The sequence below is a fragment of the Onychostoma macrolepis genome, chromosome 23 (genome assembly GCF_012432095.1).
Source record: "Onychostoma macrolepis isolate SWU-2019 chromosome 23, ASM1243209v1, whole genome shotgun sequence".
In the NCBI taxonomy this organism is placed as follows: Eukaryota; Metazoa; Chordata; class Actinopteri; order Cypriniformes; family Cyprinidae; genus Onychostoma; species Onychostoma macrolepis.
Window position 1 is genome coordinate 24,506,857 of NC_081177.1, and position 18,766 is coordinate 24,525,622.

Consider the following 18,766-nt stretch of genomic DNA (forward strand, 5'->3'; position numbering starts at 1 on the left):
TACATTGATGAAAAGTGACAGTAAAGACATAATGTTACAAAAGATTTCTATTTCAAACAAATGCTGTTCTTTTGAACTTTCTATTCATCAAAGAATCTTAAAATAGATATCGAGGCATCTCAACAATTTTCAACACTGATGGGAAAATAAAATTGTTTTCTTGAGCAGCAAATCAGCAAAGTAGAATGATTTCTGAATGATTGTGTGACACTGAAGGCTGGAGTAATGATGCTGAAAATTCAGATTTGCATTACAGGAATAAATGACATTTTAAAATATATTCAAATATAAAACTCTTATTTCAAATTGTAATAATGTTCACAGTAGTATTGTTTTTACTGTATTTTTTTATCAATTGCAACCTTGGTGAGCATAAGTGACCTTTCAAAAAACATTGAAGGTTTAAATGATAAATTTAGCTGTTTTATTTCTCTTTTTTTTAACTATAATTACACCTAAGAAAGAAAGGTATTCATGCTCAGTATAAAGGTAATATATGATGGACAATAACACACACCCAGCTGCTCTCTGTTAATGTCCCCTCAGGCCTTTCTGTAGTTTCACAGTCAAAGAGGTCAGGAGATTCTCATCGCCAATGATTTGCATATTAACATTTGGCACAGGAACAAATATACTTTATGAACACTCACTGTTCTGCTATTCACTTTCACTCTCTGCTTGAGCGTTTACAAGTGCCCATCTGAAACTAAACTCAGTGGAGAATAATAATGTTTGTAAAGTAATATTTGCACAAAACGATGATTCTACTAATTATGAGCGGAACATACAAAACACAGCACCAAAATGACCCTTGATATGCACAGATGTCTTTTTTTGGGGGGGGATTTGCAGTCCAGTATTTAAGCTTTCCAATATTGTGACAGGGGCGGAGGAACTTTATAATTGCACTGTGGAATGTGTGACTCATAAAAGCGTCTCCTGGCTGGTCGCCCGTCGTTTCTACTGTAGGGTGGAGATCTTGGGTAAACACAAAACAAGATCAATTAATATGACTGCTTTCTTGAGAAGTGATAAATGTCTGCTTTCTGATGGGGAAATTACTTTCCATAATCTGTCTGTACAATGAAGACATATGTTTGAGGTTTAACGACTAATGCCAACTATATTTTGGCCTCTAAATAAAATCACAAAAAGGAAAGTCTTGTCAGCCAACAAGCCATATTTCTCATAATGATTGATTTGAGGTGAAAACTGGAGAGGGTTCTTCCTCCTCAATAAATCATCTTTCATATTCACTTACACTGTAAATGTATATATTGCTTACACTGTAAATAACTGACAACTTATTTGTTATTATAAATAATCACAAATTCAATACATTTACATCTAACATACACAGTTAAAATTATTGTAAAAGCAACACACCATAAAGTATTTCTTGTTGAATTGCACTTTATTTCTTATTTTTATGCAAGATTAAAATGCACATTTTGGTCATGTAGATGCAAAATGTAATTTTACACAGCCACATTTAATATTTTAGTACAAAAATATTTTCTTTTTATTTGTTAATTTTCTGTTTGTCTGTTTCTATTTTGCTTTTTTTGACAACATAAAATGAAAAGAAAAAAAAGGTCTAGACATTTTCCCACAAGCATAGACACATTTTAAACATTTCAGCCAAACAAACGTCAAATAAAACGAATACTCACAAAATACAATGTCATACACATTTAGCAAACAGCACACAGAAAAGGCAAGTTTGGATTTAAAAAAGGATGTCAATCAGAATACTATATTACTGTATAGAAAACAATTCATTTTGCATTTACTGCTCTAAGCAGCCGATTGACAAACAAAAATATCGTTCTATTTTTCAAAATACAGCAATATTTCATCATTACAATTTCAATTCCCCCCCCCCCCCATTTCAAGTGAATGCATCTAGCATTACATCTCCTAAAATGAAACCATACCCAAAAGTCCAAAACATCTTTACACTGCCAAAAAGAAATATAAGCCACACCTAAAGCAGCATATACCACTCAACTGCGCTTAGTCCTATTCATATAATGTATTTACAGTAGAAATATGTGTGACTAACAATGTAAAACAGAAATAACAAATATTGCCATAAGAACTTCAAAGTTTAAGGTGGTACTGAGTCTACAGCAGGTGAGAACTGAATTTAACACAGCGTTCAGTCCACTTAAGTTGAAGGTGGCAAAACATCCAGAGCTGCGAATGCAACCGAAAGTTCATTTAGTTCCAATCCAACCATCATTTCAATGATGAATCACTCTGGTTTTCATTTAGATTTTTCAAATCAAATCAACAACGACCTTACTTTTCATTATTATTAACATTGTTTCACCTGTTTTTTTTTAAACATTAATACAACAACGGACATTATTTCAATCACATTTCAATCACATTTCAACACCGAAGGTTTTTAAAAGTGTTGGTTGTCATTCCTAACTCTACCTCAGAACAACTTAAGTGGACATCGAGAAGAAATAAAGCGGTGCATTTATACAGATGGTTTTTAATAACTGTGACATAAGAGCATGCTTAGAAACCAACAACTATTCAGGCCTCATTGCACCAAAATGCAAAAGCTTTACCCAACATGTATTATGAACCCCAATATACAGCACAGGAGGACAGGGGAAGGAAAGCATCAGAAGAAGAGTGGAATTATTACTCTGCAGGACCAGTAGTGCAAGTTTGTCAAGCATAAGTGTACAAACTCTTTCCCATGAAAGATGTGCATATTAGGCACTAAACATGCCTGTACTAGCAGTACAGGAGCTACATCATCCATTACTCATAAAATGATCATGATAATCATATCATAAAAACCATTCAAATGACTTGTTTGCTAAATTCCAGATCAGTCCAATTCATGAACGAATCAGTCACCGCAGTTTTGTGAACCACTGCACTGAAGAGATATTTACTTTTGGTAAATTTTTGGTCTGTTCTTTGCACATAGCATCTGGAATATTGCATTACACAAACCCTATCATACTTTAAGAGTATTTTTTTTTTTGAATTTTTGCCCTCAGAAGAAGAACATTTGGGTTTAGAATGACAGTGAGAGTGTAATAGTCCTTAAACAACTTTTTTTTGCAAAAAATTTGGTACTGCATCTAACCATAATGTGCTGCAATATATGAAAGCAGGACAGTTCTCTGAAACAGTGGCTTCCTGCAGAACTCCAAAACTGAAATCAAAAATAGATATTAAGTAACAGTATGAAAGTTATCAGAATCCAGGCAATAACATAAAATAAATAAAGTCAAAGCAAGCATCTTTCCACTCACTTGAACATGTCTTAGCGTCCATTCATGCGTGTTGCTGCCTGGTACGCTGTAGCAGTGACAGCATTTATAAACATGTCCTTGTTCATCCCTTGCTGCAAAAGAATAAAAGGTCAAAACTATAAATGGAGCATCGTTGTCCTTTCAAAATAACACACATCACCATCACAATTAACAGTGTGAAAGCTCTTGGAACCAAATGCATGTCAAGGTTTTGCACTGAATCACTGGTGTTTACACATGCCTGTCTGAGCTCCTGAGGTTCAGCAGCCATAACTGAACGCTTCACTACTGCCTGATTGAGGTGCAGGAATGGAACGAACAAAAACAACAACAACTACATAAACTCTTTGTAATATTCCTGCTGTCAATACACTGTAAAAAAAAAGTTGAGCCAACTTAAAATTTTAAAGCAACCAGCTTCAGCAGATTTTTGAGTTTATACAAAAATTTTAGAATCTCCCACAAAAATAAGTTGAGCAAACTCAAAAATCTGCTGAAGCTGGTTGCCTTAAAATTTTAAGTTGGCTCAATTTTTTTTTTTTTTTACAGTGCAAGTTAAAAATTTTAAAATGAACAACATGAAATGCTTGAATTTGTGATTTGCATTAAATCACAATCAATCACATATATCAATTATTAGTATTTTTAGTAAATAGTATTTTTATTATACATATTTAAATATTAATTACACATCCCTGCATCTTCCTGCAGCTCAGTTTCAGGGTCTTGGCAATCTTCTTATAGCCTATGCCATCTTTATGTAGAGCAACAATTCTTTTTTTCAGATCCTCAGAGAGTTATTTGCCATGAGGTGCCATGTTGAACTTCCAGTGACCAGTATGAGAGAGTGAGAGCTATAACACCAAATTTAACACACCTGCTCCCCATTCACACCTGCGACCTTGTAACACTGAGTCACATGACACTGGGGAGAGAAAATGGCTAATTGGACCCAATTTGGACATTTTCACTTAGGGGTGTACTCACTTTTGTGGCCAGTGGTTTAGACAAGTGGCTGTGAGTTGGACAAGCAGTACACTCACTACTTTACATTGTAGCAAAGTGTCATTTTTTCAGTGTCGTCACATGAAAAGATATAATAATATATTTACAAAAATATGAGGGGTGTACTCACTTTTGTGAGATACTGTATATTTAATGCAGACAATAACAAAAATAGTCAAATGTTGAAAGTTTTAATGACATTTAATTGCATTTTAATTAACTTACAATCTTACATTTTTTTCTGTTGCTCTTTAATATAATTTAATACAATTCGAATATAAACTTATATACTAACATTATATTATTATAATATTTTTATAATAAAAACAAAAAGCTGTCGTTAAGATTGTAATGTCGTACCTCAGGCCTGGAAAGAGAGTACCATTATTCCACTGCCAAAAAAGGCACATGCTAAGGATCTTATTGACTACAGACCAGTGGCTTTATCATCTGTGCTCTGTAAGTGTATGGAGAGAGTAGTTTGTCAACAACTCTCCCAAGCAATGATTGGGAAATTGGATCCTCTGCAGTTTGCCTATAGAGTTGGGCGTGGAGTTGAAGATGCCACCCTCACTCTAATGGATAAAGTTGGAAAGTACCTGGATGCGGCAGGTCATTGTGTTAGGATTTGTATGGATTTTTAATTTTTCAGTCAGGCGGCTGGAGGAGTTGCAGGTGCACTAAACTCTTATTTAACAGTTTTTTTTACGGGACCGTCCACAACATGTATTGGTAAATGGCAAAAAGTCGGAGAATGTGGTTTTAAACACGGGCCTTCCACAGGGGTGTGTTTTATCACCAATTTTATTTTTTATTTATATAAACGAAATGACCTGTGATAATGATAATCTGACGCTTATAAAATATGCAGATGATATGGCATTAGTGGGATGTGTAAAGGATATTCAGTGATTAGATACGTACCTTAATTTTGTTAACTATATTACAATTTGGACAGAGGAGAGTTCTTTGCAGCTTAATATTAGTAAAACCAAAGAAAGGTGTTGTGGGGCTAATAGTGTACAAGCACTTTGTGAACCTTTGTTAGTTAATGGAGAGGAAATTGAACAGGTGGGGTCTTTTAAATATTTAGGTACATAGATTGATTCTCAATTTTCATTTGATAAGCATTCAGATAATGTTTTTAAAGAGGCTTATCAACGTTTAGGGTTATTGAAAAGGACATTTTGATGGTTGTATATAAATCACTTATTAAATCTGTTCTTACTTTTAATATTGTATCCAGGTTCAACTCTCTTTCTGTTAAAAGTAAAAACAAACTTTTAAGGATTATAGATGTAGCGAGTAAAATAATTGGTGAGAGACATACACCTCTTTCTGATCTTTTTACTGTGGCATTAAAAAGGAAAGCCTTTGTTATTGTGGGAGACTCTTCTCATCCACTGAATAGTTATTTCCAGTTACTTCCTTTTGGCAGACGGTATGAAGTGCTTTTAGTGAAAAGGGCCAAGTATAAGAAGACCTTTATCCCAACTGCGATTGGTATTTTAAATAGGACCTTAAAATGAATTTATATATTAATATAGTTGTGTGTGTTTTTTTAGGGGATGTATGTAATGTGTTGCTGTGATGATTATTTGTATTGTTTGTGTGTTTGAGCCTTTTGTCTAAAGATAATTTTCTACCCCTTTGGGGATAGACAATAAAGCTTTTTGAATTGAATAAATTATTATTCTCCTGTTATTACAAATAACAATATATTGATACATTTAAAAATCTCTAATATCAGCTGATAGCAAATATGGTGCATGTTTCCACACTGAAAATCAGCACATAGGTCTGGTGTGTAATATACAGTTATGTGTGTTTTGGACCAATGAGATGTCAGTGTGGGCGGAGCTACACTACCTCATGCTACTGAAATACAAACAAATGATCAAATGACCTGCTTCTCAAGGCTGCTTAAGAAAAAACTAACATTAGAAAGATTAATATGGATCAGACAGCTTGATAGCGATGTAAGTCTAAAGATCTAAATCAGCTTTATGTGATCAAAAACATGTCTGCTGAAATGCTAATATACACAGTGTGGATTGTCATTATAGTCTATGTGGTATACTGTTTGAATGTGTTTGTATATTCTGGAAGGCGAGAGTTGTGTGGGTGTGTGTGTGAGTAGGTGTCGGAGGGTCACATTGGGAGGAGTGTGTTGTGTGAAAGGTGTTTGCTCCGCCCATGCCCTTCAAACCCTACAAGCAGAGAGAAAGATCTCGTCTCCCTGGATTCCTCTCTTATCCCGCTGAACTTCTTCCAGGGTTGGGTGGAGTACATGTCAGGGCCTGGAAGTGTGTGTGAAGACTATTCATGCAAGTGAGAGAGAGACTTATTTGATGTGTAAACTAGCATATAGACAGAATGATTGAGCGCAGCCTGGGGATTTTCTTTCACCTCAAAGCAGGAAAAAAATTTAAGAAAAAGCACCACGTGTGTGAACACACCCTACCACACCCTGCTTTCAACTAGATGTTGCTTCCTTTTTCTCTGCCCTCCCATCATATATGCTTTCAGAATAAGGGAATATTTGCCAAAATCTACCTTCACTCTTCCTCTGAAATCATAAACAGCATCTTGTGATTAACCACTTTGAACAAACGTTTCTTAGGTATGTTGTTTCTTCCAAACAGTGCAGTTCCAATGAAAAAATGTGCTTGTATTTGTGAGATGCATTATGAAGTGAATGTCAGTTTTCAAATACTGTTGTGTAACTGGACAGGCGAATCCTGCAAATCTGCCGACAACCTTTGAGTACCAAAATCAAAAGTACTGAGAATTGTTTTCCTACACAGTAAAAATTCAACATTTTCAAAATGATCTCTTTATGACAACTTCATTATTTTTTTATTTTGACAGCAATGCCAGTTGAGGAAGTATAATGAAAATTATTTTACAACGCAGTGCGGAAATCTTAGATCAGAATAAAATGTAAAACATGAATAAAATACAATTATGTAACTGTATGTACATACATACACAATACACTAAATTTTCTAATATTTTTTGAACCATTAAAGTACTTTCAAAGCTGTGCTGTCTATTCTACTGATCGTGAAAGGCTTTACTGCCTGTATCTAGTTTGACGCAGGACAGTCTTACCTTTTTCAGCACATTCTGGATATCTTTCTGTCCCCACATACTCCAGAGAAGAACTCCAGCAGCTTTTCTGGCTGTCTCAAATAACCTGCCAAACACAGAGATTCTCAGCAGGGTATCTGCTAATGCACATCAAATTCTTACTGAGTAACTGTCTTACACACGTGATCAGAATTGTTGGTACACTTGGTAAACATGATCAAAGAAGGCTGTGAAAATAAATGTGCATTGTTAATCCTTTTGATCTTTTTTTTTTTTTTTAATCACAAAAATCTAACCTTTCATTGGAGAATAAGAATTTAAAATGGGGGGAAATATCATTATGAAATAAATGTTTTTCTCTAATACACGATAGCCACAATTAACAGCATCCTTTTATTCAATACTTTTTGAAACCTCCATTTGCCAAAATAGAATAGGAGTTTTCTCCTATAATGCCTGATGAGGTTAGAGAACACCTGACAAAAGATCAGAGACCATTCCTTCATCCAGAATCACTCCAGACCCTTTAGATTCACAGCTCCATGTTGGTGCTTCTTCTCTTCAGTTCACTCATTTTCTACAGGGTTCAGGTCAGAGGACTGGAATGGCCAGCAGAAGCTTGGTTTTGTGCTCAGTGACCCATTTCTGTGTTGTTTTTGAGGTTTGTGCTTGGATTATTGTACGGTTGGAAGATCCAAACATGGCCCATTATAAGATTTCTAACAGAGGCAGTCACTTATTGATTTTTTATCTGCTGTTATTTGATAGAATCCATGATGCCATGCGTCTAAACAAGATGTCCAGGATCTCCAGCAGAAATATAGGCCCACAACATACAGCAGTATATTTCATTGTACACATGGGGTACTTTTTATCCCTGTGTGCACCGAACCCATCTTGAGTGTTTGCTGCTAAAAAGCTAAATTTTTAGTTTCATCTGACCATAGAAGCCAGTGCCATTTGAAGTTCCAGTCGTGTCTGATAACTGAATATGCTGGAGCTTGTTTTTTGGTGAAAGCATTTTCTTTTCTTGATTTTTTTCTTGAAACCCTCCCAAACAACATGTGGTGATGTAGGTGCTGTGATATAATTTTTTTAAGGTTTTCTGACCCCGAGACTCAACTATTTTCTGCAGTTCTCCAGCTGTGGTCCTTGGAGAGTCTTTATCCACTCAAACTCTCCTTCTCACCGTGCATTAGGACAATATAGACACACGTCCTCTTCCAGGCAGATTTATAACATTTTCTGTTTATGGGAAATTCTTAATTATTGCCCTGATGGTGGAAATGGGAATTTTCACTGCTCTAGCTCTTTTCTTAAAGCCACTTCACTAATTTGTGAAGCTCAATTATCTTTTGCTGCATATCAGAAATATATTCTTTGGTTTTTCTCATTGTGATGGGTGACTAATTTGCAATTTGGCCTTTGTTTTGTTTTCCCTCCTGTTTATATTTCTGTGAAACAGTAAGCCATGGCTGGATAATTTCATGTTCATAATCACGCTGGTGTGCTCAAAATTGTGAATATGAACGGGAATATATTTCAGATATATTTTACTCATAAGAATTTCTAGGGGTACCAGTAATTGTGTACTTGAGAAACGTGTATTTGAGAAAAAAAAAAAAACATTTATTTCATAATGATATTTCCCCCCATTTTAAATTATTATTCTCCAATGAAAGGTTAGATTTTTGTGATTTAAAAAAAATAAAAGATCATAAGGATTAACAATGCACATTTATTTTCACAGCCTTCTTTGATCATATTTACCAAGGGTACCAACAATTCTGACCATGTGTGAATATGGGTGGCTATCACAAAGCTTGTTATTGAAATAGAGTCATTTGTTGGTTTCTTTCCCTCTTAACTTCAACCATGAGCTTGCTAATGCCATAGTTTCACTTTTATACATGCATTTTCCTTTGGAAATACTTACATATTTGAGCTCAGCAAGCTCAGAGAGTCAACGAGATTGGTGTTGATCATCTTCTTGCCAGTGTCAGGGTCTGCCAGCATGAGTGTGTTCATAACACGGCACGCTGTAGCGATGCTGCTGTCAGACTCAACCATGCTCGGCTTCACAGCTGACAGAACAGCACTGACATTGGGAAGAACTTGCTTGGCTGTGGTTGACAAAAACATCATGGAAATCAGGGATCAATGAACTGATGCAATGCTCAAGTAAATGCAATAATATTTCATTCTGTATGACGTTTGTTGACCAGCAAGCTTGATGCTTTGGCTTTTATTTTTTCACTGGAGGAGAAATACATAAGTAACTGGCCTCAATATTAATAACTTTTTCTTGTATACATAATTACTATTGCATACATAATATGACAATTCTTAAAGCGATACTCCACTCATCTCTGTCTCTCTGTGTCAGCGTAGCGCCATTTTGGAGAGCATCCGATGGACGCAAAGTGCGTATGCTATTCTCTGTCATCAGTAACGCATGGATACGCTGTTTCCATTCAAATCAAAGCGTAAATAAACGTGCAATACGTATCCATGCGTTACTGATGACAGAGAATAGCATACGCACTTTGCGTCCATCGGATGCTCTCCAAAATGGCGCTACGCTGACACAGAGAGACAGAGAGGAGACAAATTGTTGAATAAATGTCATTATCGCGTCGCTTCATAAAATTCAGATTGAACTACTGATGGCAGCTGGACTATTTTGACAATGTTTTTTATACTTTTCTGGGCCTTGACAGTGTTATTTACTTGGCTGTCAATGGGACAGTCACAAGCCTCCTTGGTTTTCATCCAAAATATTTTGAATTGTGTTCCGAAGACAAACTAAGCTTTTACGGATTTGGAACGACATGGGGGTAAGTGATTAATGACAAAAATTTATTTTGGGGTGGAGTATCCCTTTAATATAATGTATATTTATTGTATACATAATTAAAATACATAAATTAATAAATACAATTTCTTGTTAGATTTCTTGTAAAACTAACTAACTAACTAACTAACTAAATAAATAAATAATGTTATATGAAAGCAATATAACACTAACATGACATGCTCTAGGTCACTGGCCTCAATATTAATTGTACATTTCTTGCATAATAAAATGTTGCATAAAAGCAATATCACACTTGCATGACATATATGTTAGTCATGAGATACCATTTATAGGAATCATATCATATCAATTAGTGAACAGTTTTTGTAAAGTCATGTTTAGAAAATGCATTGGGTAGGAGATTTTGTTATTTTTACTGCCTCTGGGGTATCAGTTGACAATCTGCTAGTGTCCATTCACTCCTGTGCTTGTGCAGATGTTGCTTAACAGGCACAACACAGAACTGACAACACTCTTTCATAGTTCATCTTTAGTGTTACAAAAGACTCTTACCCATAGTGTCCCGCAGAGATGACACCCGGGACATGTTGCCCACTAAGGACATGGCGGTCTTCTGTAGGCCAGGGTTTCCTGATTTCAGCAGGTGTGAAATGACAGACAGGCCTTGCAGCTTCTGTATGATGCTTTGACTCATCAGAGTGGACAACTGTGCAGAGGTCAAAGTACAAGTTGAAAAACTTTTCCTTAAGTTCAGTAGTGTGTGTGTTTCCTCTAAGTGTACATACAGGGCTCTTTGAAGCGGTCAGGTTCTGCAGGGCTCCACAGCACGCCTCCAGAGTGGCCTCCTCCTGACTGAAGCCCAGCAGAGACAGATACATCTGCAGCGACTTTTGGTTGTACAACCAATCCACTCCTTCAGGCTCTTCCTTCTCCATGGCTGGAAAGTTTAACTTCTGATAAAAAAATCACTGTGAATGCATTGAAGATGGCTTTTAAACACTCAGTCAACTTGAAACTGCTCTCTAAACTATACTGTGTGGTTAATATGAATAGACCAGTTTTATTATTAATGGTATGAATTTCCATATTGGTCCATTGCTGGTTGGGTGGATGGAAATGACCAAAAAGTACTGCTGGTTGGAGGATGACTTCACCCTTAATTTAGGATTCTGCCACTATTTATTCACCTACATGTCTTTTCAAACCTGTGTGACTTTGCTTTTTCAGAGAAAAGCAAGATTTTATTTTATTTTTTCCAAAATTTGGAGCAGCAAGATTTTATGTTTTTGAAATAAGCCTCTTATGCTCACCAAAGCTGTATTTATTTGATCAAAAATACAGCAAAAACAGTAATATTGTAAAATATTATTACAATTTAAAATAATGGTTTTCTATTTGAATATATTTTAAAATCGAATTTATCTGTGTGATGCAAAGCTGAATTTTCAGCATCATTACTCCAGTCTTCAGTGTCACATGATTCAACAGAAATCATTCTAATATGCTGATTGGTTGCTCAAGGAACATTTTGTATTGTTATCAATGTTGAAAACAGTTGTGCTACTTAATATTTTTCTGGAACAGGATTTATTTAAAATATAATTTTGTGTTTACAACTTTTCAAAAGGCATTATATTTCTCATTTATAATATTTTGTGTTCCACAGAATACAGAAAGTCATATGCATTAGGAATATAATAATGAGAGTTTTATTTTTAGGTTAACTTATCTTTTAAGTCAAGTCAGCATCTCATGACCAGCATCCAAAACATCCTGCATGCTAGTCGATTTATCAGGAGCAGCTCATACCTTCTGGGTCTTGGTGCTCTTGGGGCTGAAGAGGCTCTTTTTGTTATTGTTCTCATTTGGTTTCTCATCAGGAACAGATAACTGTTGGAAGTGATTTGGAGCCTCTTTCTCCAGCTGGTAACTCAAGTTATGAAGTATGCAGACACAGTTTTCCACCGACTGCTCCCACATCAACAAAACAAACAGAACCAGGACAAAAAAGTCACTTTCAGCTTGTTGAACTACAATTTTTGGCAATATATTGGAGTATTCTTGTAGACATTAAAACTCTATGGGCCAGATTTACTAAACAGGGCAAATCTACCGAGAGCAGCGCAAATTAAGACGGCTTTAAGACATGCTTTTTTTGGGGCGTTAAATAATGGCGCAAATGCCACTAATTAGCGCAAACGCTAGTAAATCGTGTTGGTTGATTCATTTTAATACTCTCCTCCCATAAATTTTGGGTCTGAAAGGGAAACTCCTACAAATGCATAATCTATGTCAGGCACAAAAATAACTGTGTCCACGCCTGTTCAGTGCTAATTCTTCACTTTGCGTCTTTAGTAAATCCCGAAAGTACTATTTTAACGCTGTTAGTAAATCTGGATCTATGAATTAAAAAATATTTAATAATAGGTGAAATCAAAATTTTATTAAATCGAAATTACAGTTTGTGTAATCTTTAAACCTTTCTTTTAATAAACAAGTTTAGCTAGTCACCTTATTTCCATTTTACAATATCATTTTACACATTTATAAATTTCAGAGCAAATCAGTTTTAGAGAACCTTGTGCTGCTAACATTAGGGCATCTGTTTCAGTGTCCACATATATATTTTTCAATGTAGTGTAAGAGCTTGGAGATCATGCAGCAAAAATGAAAGTATAACCTTGTCATCTGGATCGCCTCTTTCCATTTGAGTCCGAATATAAGTCACGAGAGAGTCGATAAGTCTCGGGCAGCTCCTCATCGATATCCTCTCCTGCTCACCAGCACAGCTGAGGTTTCTGCGAGAGTACAGCCAGAACTTAACATTAAAACAGACATTAATTTTGCACAACCTCACAATGATTATTCATGTGCCAGTCTTTGGTGTAACAGTCCTCTTTCTGTCCAACCCAAGTACGTCAACATCTTGTGATCTGCCTCCGACAACAAAAACGTTAGGCAATTAATTATGCAACACTGGTATGAAAACTTGCATGAAACAACATGACAGCTCCGAGAAATCTGCTGATGATAAGCATGGATGAATTATAAAGCATCGTTCAGGTGGTTTAGTGTTTCTAATCATTGCCCGTGTGAGGGATTATTGGGTGTTAAAGATGACATCATTTGATAAATAGAGTGTGACTATATTTCACTTGTTCTTGTCAAAAACAACCCACTGAACCTAACTAACTGAACAGCCCTATCGGCATAATAGGCCACCATGCAAGAAAGTGAATGTGGAAAATGAGCATAGACTTTGTGGTCTGATTTTTATCAAGGTACTATAAGGTGTATGGTTATGAATTTGACAAAGTAAGAGTTATGTCATTCAAAACCGTGCTCTGTTATCTTTCTGTGGAACGACATAAGCTGCCATACGACTTGGAATATAGTACCAATTGTTACTTTTACAGTGCTTTTTAGAGTTTCTTGACAGGAATTATTTTTTGTGTGTATTCCATGAAAAAAACATATACGAGTTTGGAATTATATAAGGGTGTCTAAATTCTGACAGAAATTTCATTTTTGGATGAACTATGACTTTAAGCAAAATATCATAACTGAGATACTTGTTTGTTTCATTTAAAAATATTATTTTATTCCTCATCTGTTCACTGTGTTTCTGTAACGCACCTTAAACAGCCAGTGACGTTGTAGAACACCTCAGGGTCAATGTGTTTGTTAGTGTTGCTATCAGCATAAAAGTTGTACGGCACCACAACGCTTTCTGTAAGCAGTGGCATGGCTTTACTGATCAGCTTTGGCTTCAGCTCATCAGCCGAGGACAGATTCCACAACAGACCTGAACAGACATCAAAGGGTCATACTCCATACCTCATATTGCATTTTCTTTTTAAACTGCGTTTGATAAACACATTCATTTCGAAACACAAAAGCAATTTATATCATTTTCTTTTATTTTAACTATAAAGGAAACCATTCACACACGATGTGATGAGATCATAGGACAACAAATGACACACGGCACATTAAAAAGTTGAAGCACAGGAAAGAGTGGAATGAGAGCGGCACGTCTTACCAGTGAGTTGTTTCTGTGTTTCTATAACGTTAGTGATTCTGAGCAAGGTCAGAATGGCCTCTAGTCCTTCACAATTGTCCACCTCAAGCTTGTTATTGTGGTCTTTAAAAACTAAGTTGCGCAGTGCAGCGGCAGCGGTCTGTTGCAGCTGTGGATTGTCGCTTTTCAGAAGCTGAATAAGAGCAGGAATCCCACCCAAATGGTAAACCTTTAAGTGATACAAAACAATACTTATGATTAAATCATTTACAATGATTTGTAGTATTCAATTACATTATAAAAATATATGGACTATGTAATCAATTATTTATAACAGAGAGACAGAAAGCTGGAAAGACAGACAGACAGACAGACAGACAGATAGACAGACAGACTATATTTCTTAATTTTTTCAGACTATATTATTTTTTATACTATATTTCCCCAACTTCCAACAAATGAAACCAAATTTTATGGCATTACCAAATGCAGAAAAATTAAGTCACATTTTAGGGGAAAATTCCAAAATGATCACAACAGCAGCAATATATATATCAGCCTGTCACAAACAAGACTGACAGCCAGTGGACAAAACCGAAGTAAGATCATTTCTTACATGTTGTACAAAGTTTTATTTTAATTTTTTTTTCCATTTATTTATTAATTTTTTAACAATGTCTTAAAAATTTGTCTTGTTTGTGGAAAAAAAAAAAAGTATACATGTACATATTTACTTAATTATTTTACAGATCTATTCTTGTTCTATGTATTATATAATTGTTTGTTCATTATTCATGTAATGGACAATGCTTTGGCAATACTGTGCAAGTCATGCCAATAAAGCTCATTTGAATTTGAATTTGAATAGATAGATAGATAGATAGATAGATAGATAGACAGACAGACAGACAGACAGACAGACAGACAGACATTTTATCAGAATAATAAACAGATTGTTTAAGGGTTTAATCAAATATCAAAACGGTTTATGATATGGCTCTTTAGATAATGGTATCACACATCGTGCAATGATGCAGAAGTAGGCAGGTTTAACTCTGCCTGAAATCTTTAGTTTGCTGACCTCTTGCTTGACTTTGTCTTCAGTGAAGGTGTGGTGCTGTATGAATGAAGCTCCACACAGCTGATGGCTGATGTCTGAGTGTGACAGATACTCCACTGCCTCCTGCAGAGTGATGTTAGGAATAGATCCCTCGGTACCACTCGCACTGCACAATGTTTAAGAAACAAGTAACAGACACACAAATATAACTTTGACAAAAAATTATGACAAAAACTTAGAAGAAAAAAAAAGACTAAAATTTAAATGTGTATTTGCTAAAAGTCTTTTCAAAAGCACACTAGCATATAGAAGACAAGGCAAGGTATCTGTAAAATGAACGTTTAGAACCAAAAAACACAATGTTTCTGTGAATCATCTAATGCAATTTTATATACTACTATTAGCACATAACATACGTAAACTACATTAAGATGCAACCCAGATGCAGCACACTCACCCCAGGGCTTCTGATTTGTTCTTGGTAGTGGTGACTTTCGTAATGGTCTGTGATTGGCTGAGGGAAGGTTTGATGCTTGCGACCTGTGATTGGCTGGTGCTGGCAGGCAGGTTATTCTCCTGGAGTCTCATGGATTGTCCAGTCACTCGGTTATATCGCACAGTAAAAGACCTCATCTTGGACTGCTGGGTAAGTGTGCCGCCTGCCTTATTCAAGGCCGGGTCGCTGCCACCGGGTCTCATCCCATTGGACTGAAAATGTGCATTCGAGTTCATCTGAGACTCCCACTGGCTGTTCTGGGTCTGTCTTCTCATCGTGTTGCGCAATGACAAGCTGCGACCATTCTGGGCAAATAAAAAGCAATGATGAATAAAGCGCTAATGGATTAAGTAATATTTATTATCAGTATTTATATGCATACAACTTCAGCTAAATCAGAAAATAATTATGAATTGACCCTTAGTTTCCACAACAAAACAATTTTAATAGAAATGTGAAGCTTCTTTCCGGTCACAGAATAAAAATATTAAAAAAGTTCATTCATTTTAACTTTCTCACAATTTCGAGTGTATAGCTCACAAATCTGACGTTTGTCTCATAATTGCGATTTTATATCTCACAATTCAAACTTTTTTCTTCAGAATTTCAAATTTATATCTCACAAATCAGACTTTTGTCTTGGAATTGCGAGTTTATCTCACAAATCTGACATTTGCCTCAGAATTGTAATTTTATCTCACAGATCAGATTTTATCATATTTGTGTTTATATCTTGCAATTCAGAGTTGTTTCTAAGAATGATGCGTTTATATCTTGTAATTCAGACTTTTTTCAGAATTGTGACTTTATATCTTGCAATTGCAAGTTAATAATTGTGAGATGTAAACATCCAATTGCAAGAAGAAAAAAAAAAGCATGAATTGTGAGATAAAAAGTTGCAATTACATTTTTTATTTTTATTCCATGGCAGAAATAAGCTTCTATAGCTTTTTCATTCATTCATTCATTCATTCATTCATTATTTCATTCAAAGGGGTGGTTAACTGATTTTTTTCTAGGCTTGATTGTGTTTATGGGGTGCATGCGTTAATGCTTTGTTTTAAAAAGAAAAAAACTTGTTTTTATGAAGCCCCTCCCTCAGAAATACGCGATGGGCTCAGATTGGTTAGCTGGTCCAGTGTGTTGTGATTGGCTAAACCGCCTCTACTACGCATCTAAACGTCTCGCCCCTCACCTTAGAATGTGCTCCGGCTGTATTGTAAACAATGACGTTGTCAATATTGCTTATCAATTTGAGCCAGACCCAGAGAATATTAGTAAAGAGGATCGTGCAGAACCTGTGCAAGCACACGGCTCTTAAAGGAACACTCCACTTTTTTTGGAAATAGGCTCATTCTCCAACTCCCCCAGAGTTAATAAGTTGAGTTTTACCGTTTTTGTATCCATTCAGCCGATCGGACAAATATCTAAATAGGACAAATATCGAAACTCTTTGGTCATTTTTGAACGCGATGCTACTGGTCTAATCGGATTCAATGATCTATGCTAAGCTATGCTAAAAGTGCTATTGCCAGACCCGGAGATCGGCTGAATGGATTCCAAAACGGTAAAACTCAACTTATTAACTCTGGGGGAGTTGGAGAATGAGCCTATTTCCAAAAAAAGTGTGTTCCTTTAATGGTATGTTCTACTGCTTATGTTAGCTTTTAATATAACTGCTTTATCAGACATTACATGCAAGATGAAATTAAAATGACATCCATAATTTTCTGAAGACAGTCGGTTTCTTTCAGAAATACAGTGATATAAAAACACCCGCACCGGGTTTTGATTTTGAAACGTGCAGTGCTCAACCAAGAGCTCTCCCCACCCGCCAACTATTCCAATTTCTGTAGGCGGGATTTATTTTAATGATATTCTAATGGACCACTTTGTGACATCACAAACACCGGAAAACAACGCTGTAGTCCAAACGAGCCATTCGTTGTAGTTCTTGAAAAGGGATTTTTTAAAAACGAAATATCTCCCTTTGGAGTGGACTTTGCGATTTGTAACTTTGTAGATCTTTATATGCCAAAACATACATACACACTGACTAACATTCAAAAAGTGAAAAAGCATAATAGGACCCCTTTAAAATATTTATTTTCTGATTTGGTTACACATTTTTGGTCTCATTACTTTGGGTGGGGTCTGCTCCAATTGTAAAATTATGACATTATCTAGGAAAACATGTATAATGCATTATGTGCTGCACTATCAAAACATTTTGACAGTTGTATTATTTTAAACTCTAGTTGCATTATCTATTCTATTTGCGGTGCTGCTGATTGCATTTCGTCTGCTTTTCTTTCCCTTTTGATTTTGCAAACTGAGTGACAATCAAAATTATTTTCTGCGGTAATGGTAATGATAGAGCTTAAACATTTAACTCAATATATTCCTTTACCACAGTCATGCAGAGCAGGGCAAGAAAGACTTGTGAAAGGGAGGAGTAAACATTTCTTGAGGTCAAATGCTGAGCATTCAATCGAACACTACAGTAATTCGTTTCATCTGTTCCTTGGTAGAAGCAGACAGATAGAAACCAACATGGACAGGTTGTGTGACATACCCAAATCCAAAAAACAAAACACAAACCCACAAACAAAACGAACTTACTATCCAGACTACATTAAATACATGTTGGCTTGCAATAAGGGTAAACACGGTCTGTGCCAATCAGTGTTGGGTGTACTGTAATTAAATTACTTATCCACTGAAAAAGTAAAGTAAGGGATTACTGCTCATTTTTAGGTAATTTAATAAAGTACTTGCGTTACATACACAAAATAATTTCAACAGTTCTAAAATCAATATTGAATTTGAAATCTAAATTTACCATCTAAAGATAAAATTGAATGCAGCGGCGTTAACCCTCCGCGCACTGGTTCGTTCACTTTCAGATTTTCCTGATTCACAGAGAAACCTTAAATACTCAGATACATATAAGTAGGGTTGCCAATCGTCCCGATTATTAGCCGAG

The 18,766-nt window shown here is 35.7% G+C and overlaps 1 protein-coding gene across 2 annotated transcripts in view; it reads right to left on the bottom strand.

Moving 5' to 3' along the window:
- Positions 1-72: 72 nt before the first annotated feature.
- Positions 73-18,766, bottom strand: part of LOC131531924 (plakophilin-1) — a 28,451-nt gene continuing 9,757 nt past the window's right edge. The window contains exons 3-14 of one of the 2 annotated variants that reach the window (XM_058763113.1): positions 15,742-16,085; positions 15,306-15,450; positions 14,246-14,453; positions 13,840-14,008; positions 12,884-13,001; positions 12,013-12,171; positions 10,989-11,153; positions 10,756-10,909; positions 9,322-9,508; positions 7,407-7,491; positions 3,288-3,379; positions 73-3,187 (exon numbers count right to left, since the gene is read on the bottom strand). In XM_058763113.1, coding sequence (XP_058619096.1) covers positions 3,299-3,379; positions 7,407-7,491; positions 9,322-9,508; positions 10,756-10,909; positions 10,989-11,153; positions 12,013-12,171; positions 12,884-13,001; positions 13,840-14,008; positions 14,246-14,453; positions 15,306-15,450; positions 15,742-16,085 — 1,815 coding nt within the window. In that variant the 3' untranslated portion in view covers positions 73-3,187; positions 3,288-3,298. Of the gene's footprint in view, positions 3,188-3,287; positions 3,380-7,406; positions 7,492-9,321; positions 9,509-10,755; positions 10,910-10,988; positions 11,157-12,012; positions 12,172-12,883; positions 13,002-13,839; positions 14,009-14,245; positions 14,454-15,305; positions 15,451-15,741; positions 16,086-18,766 lie in introns of both variants that reach the window. The other variant, XM_058763112.1, reaches the window with a different exon arrangement.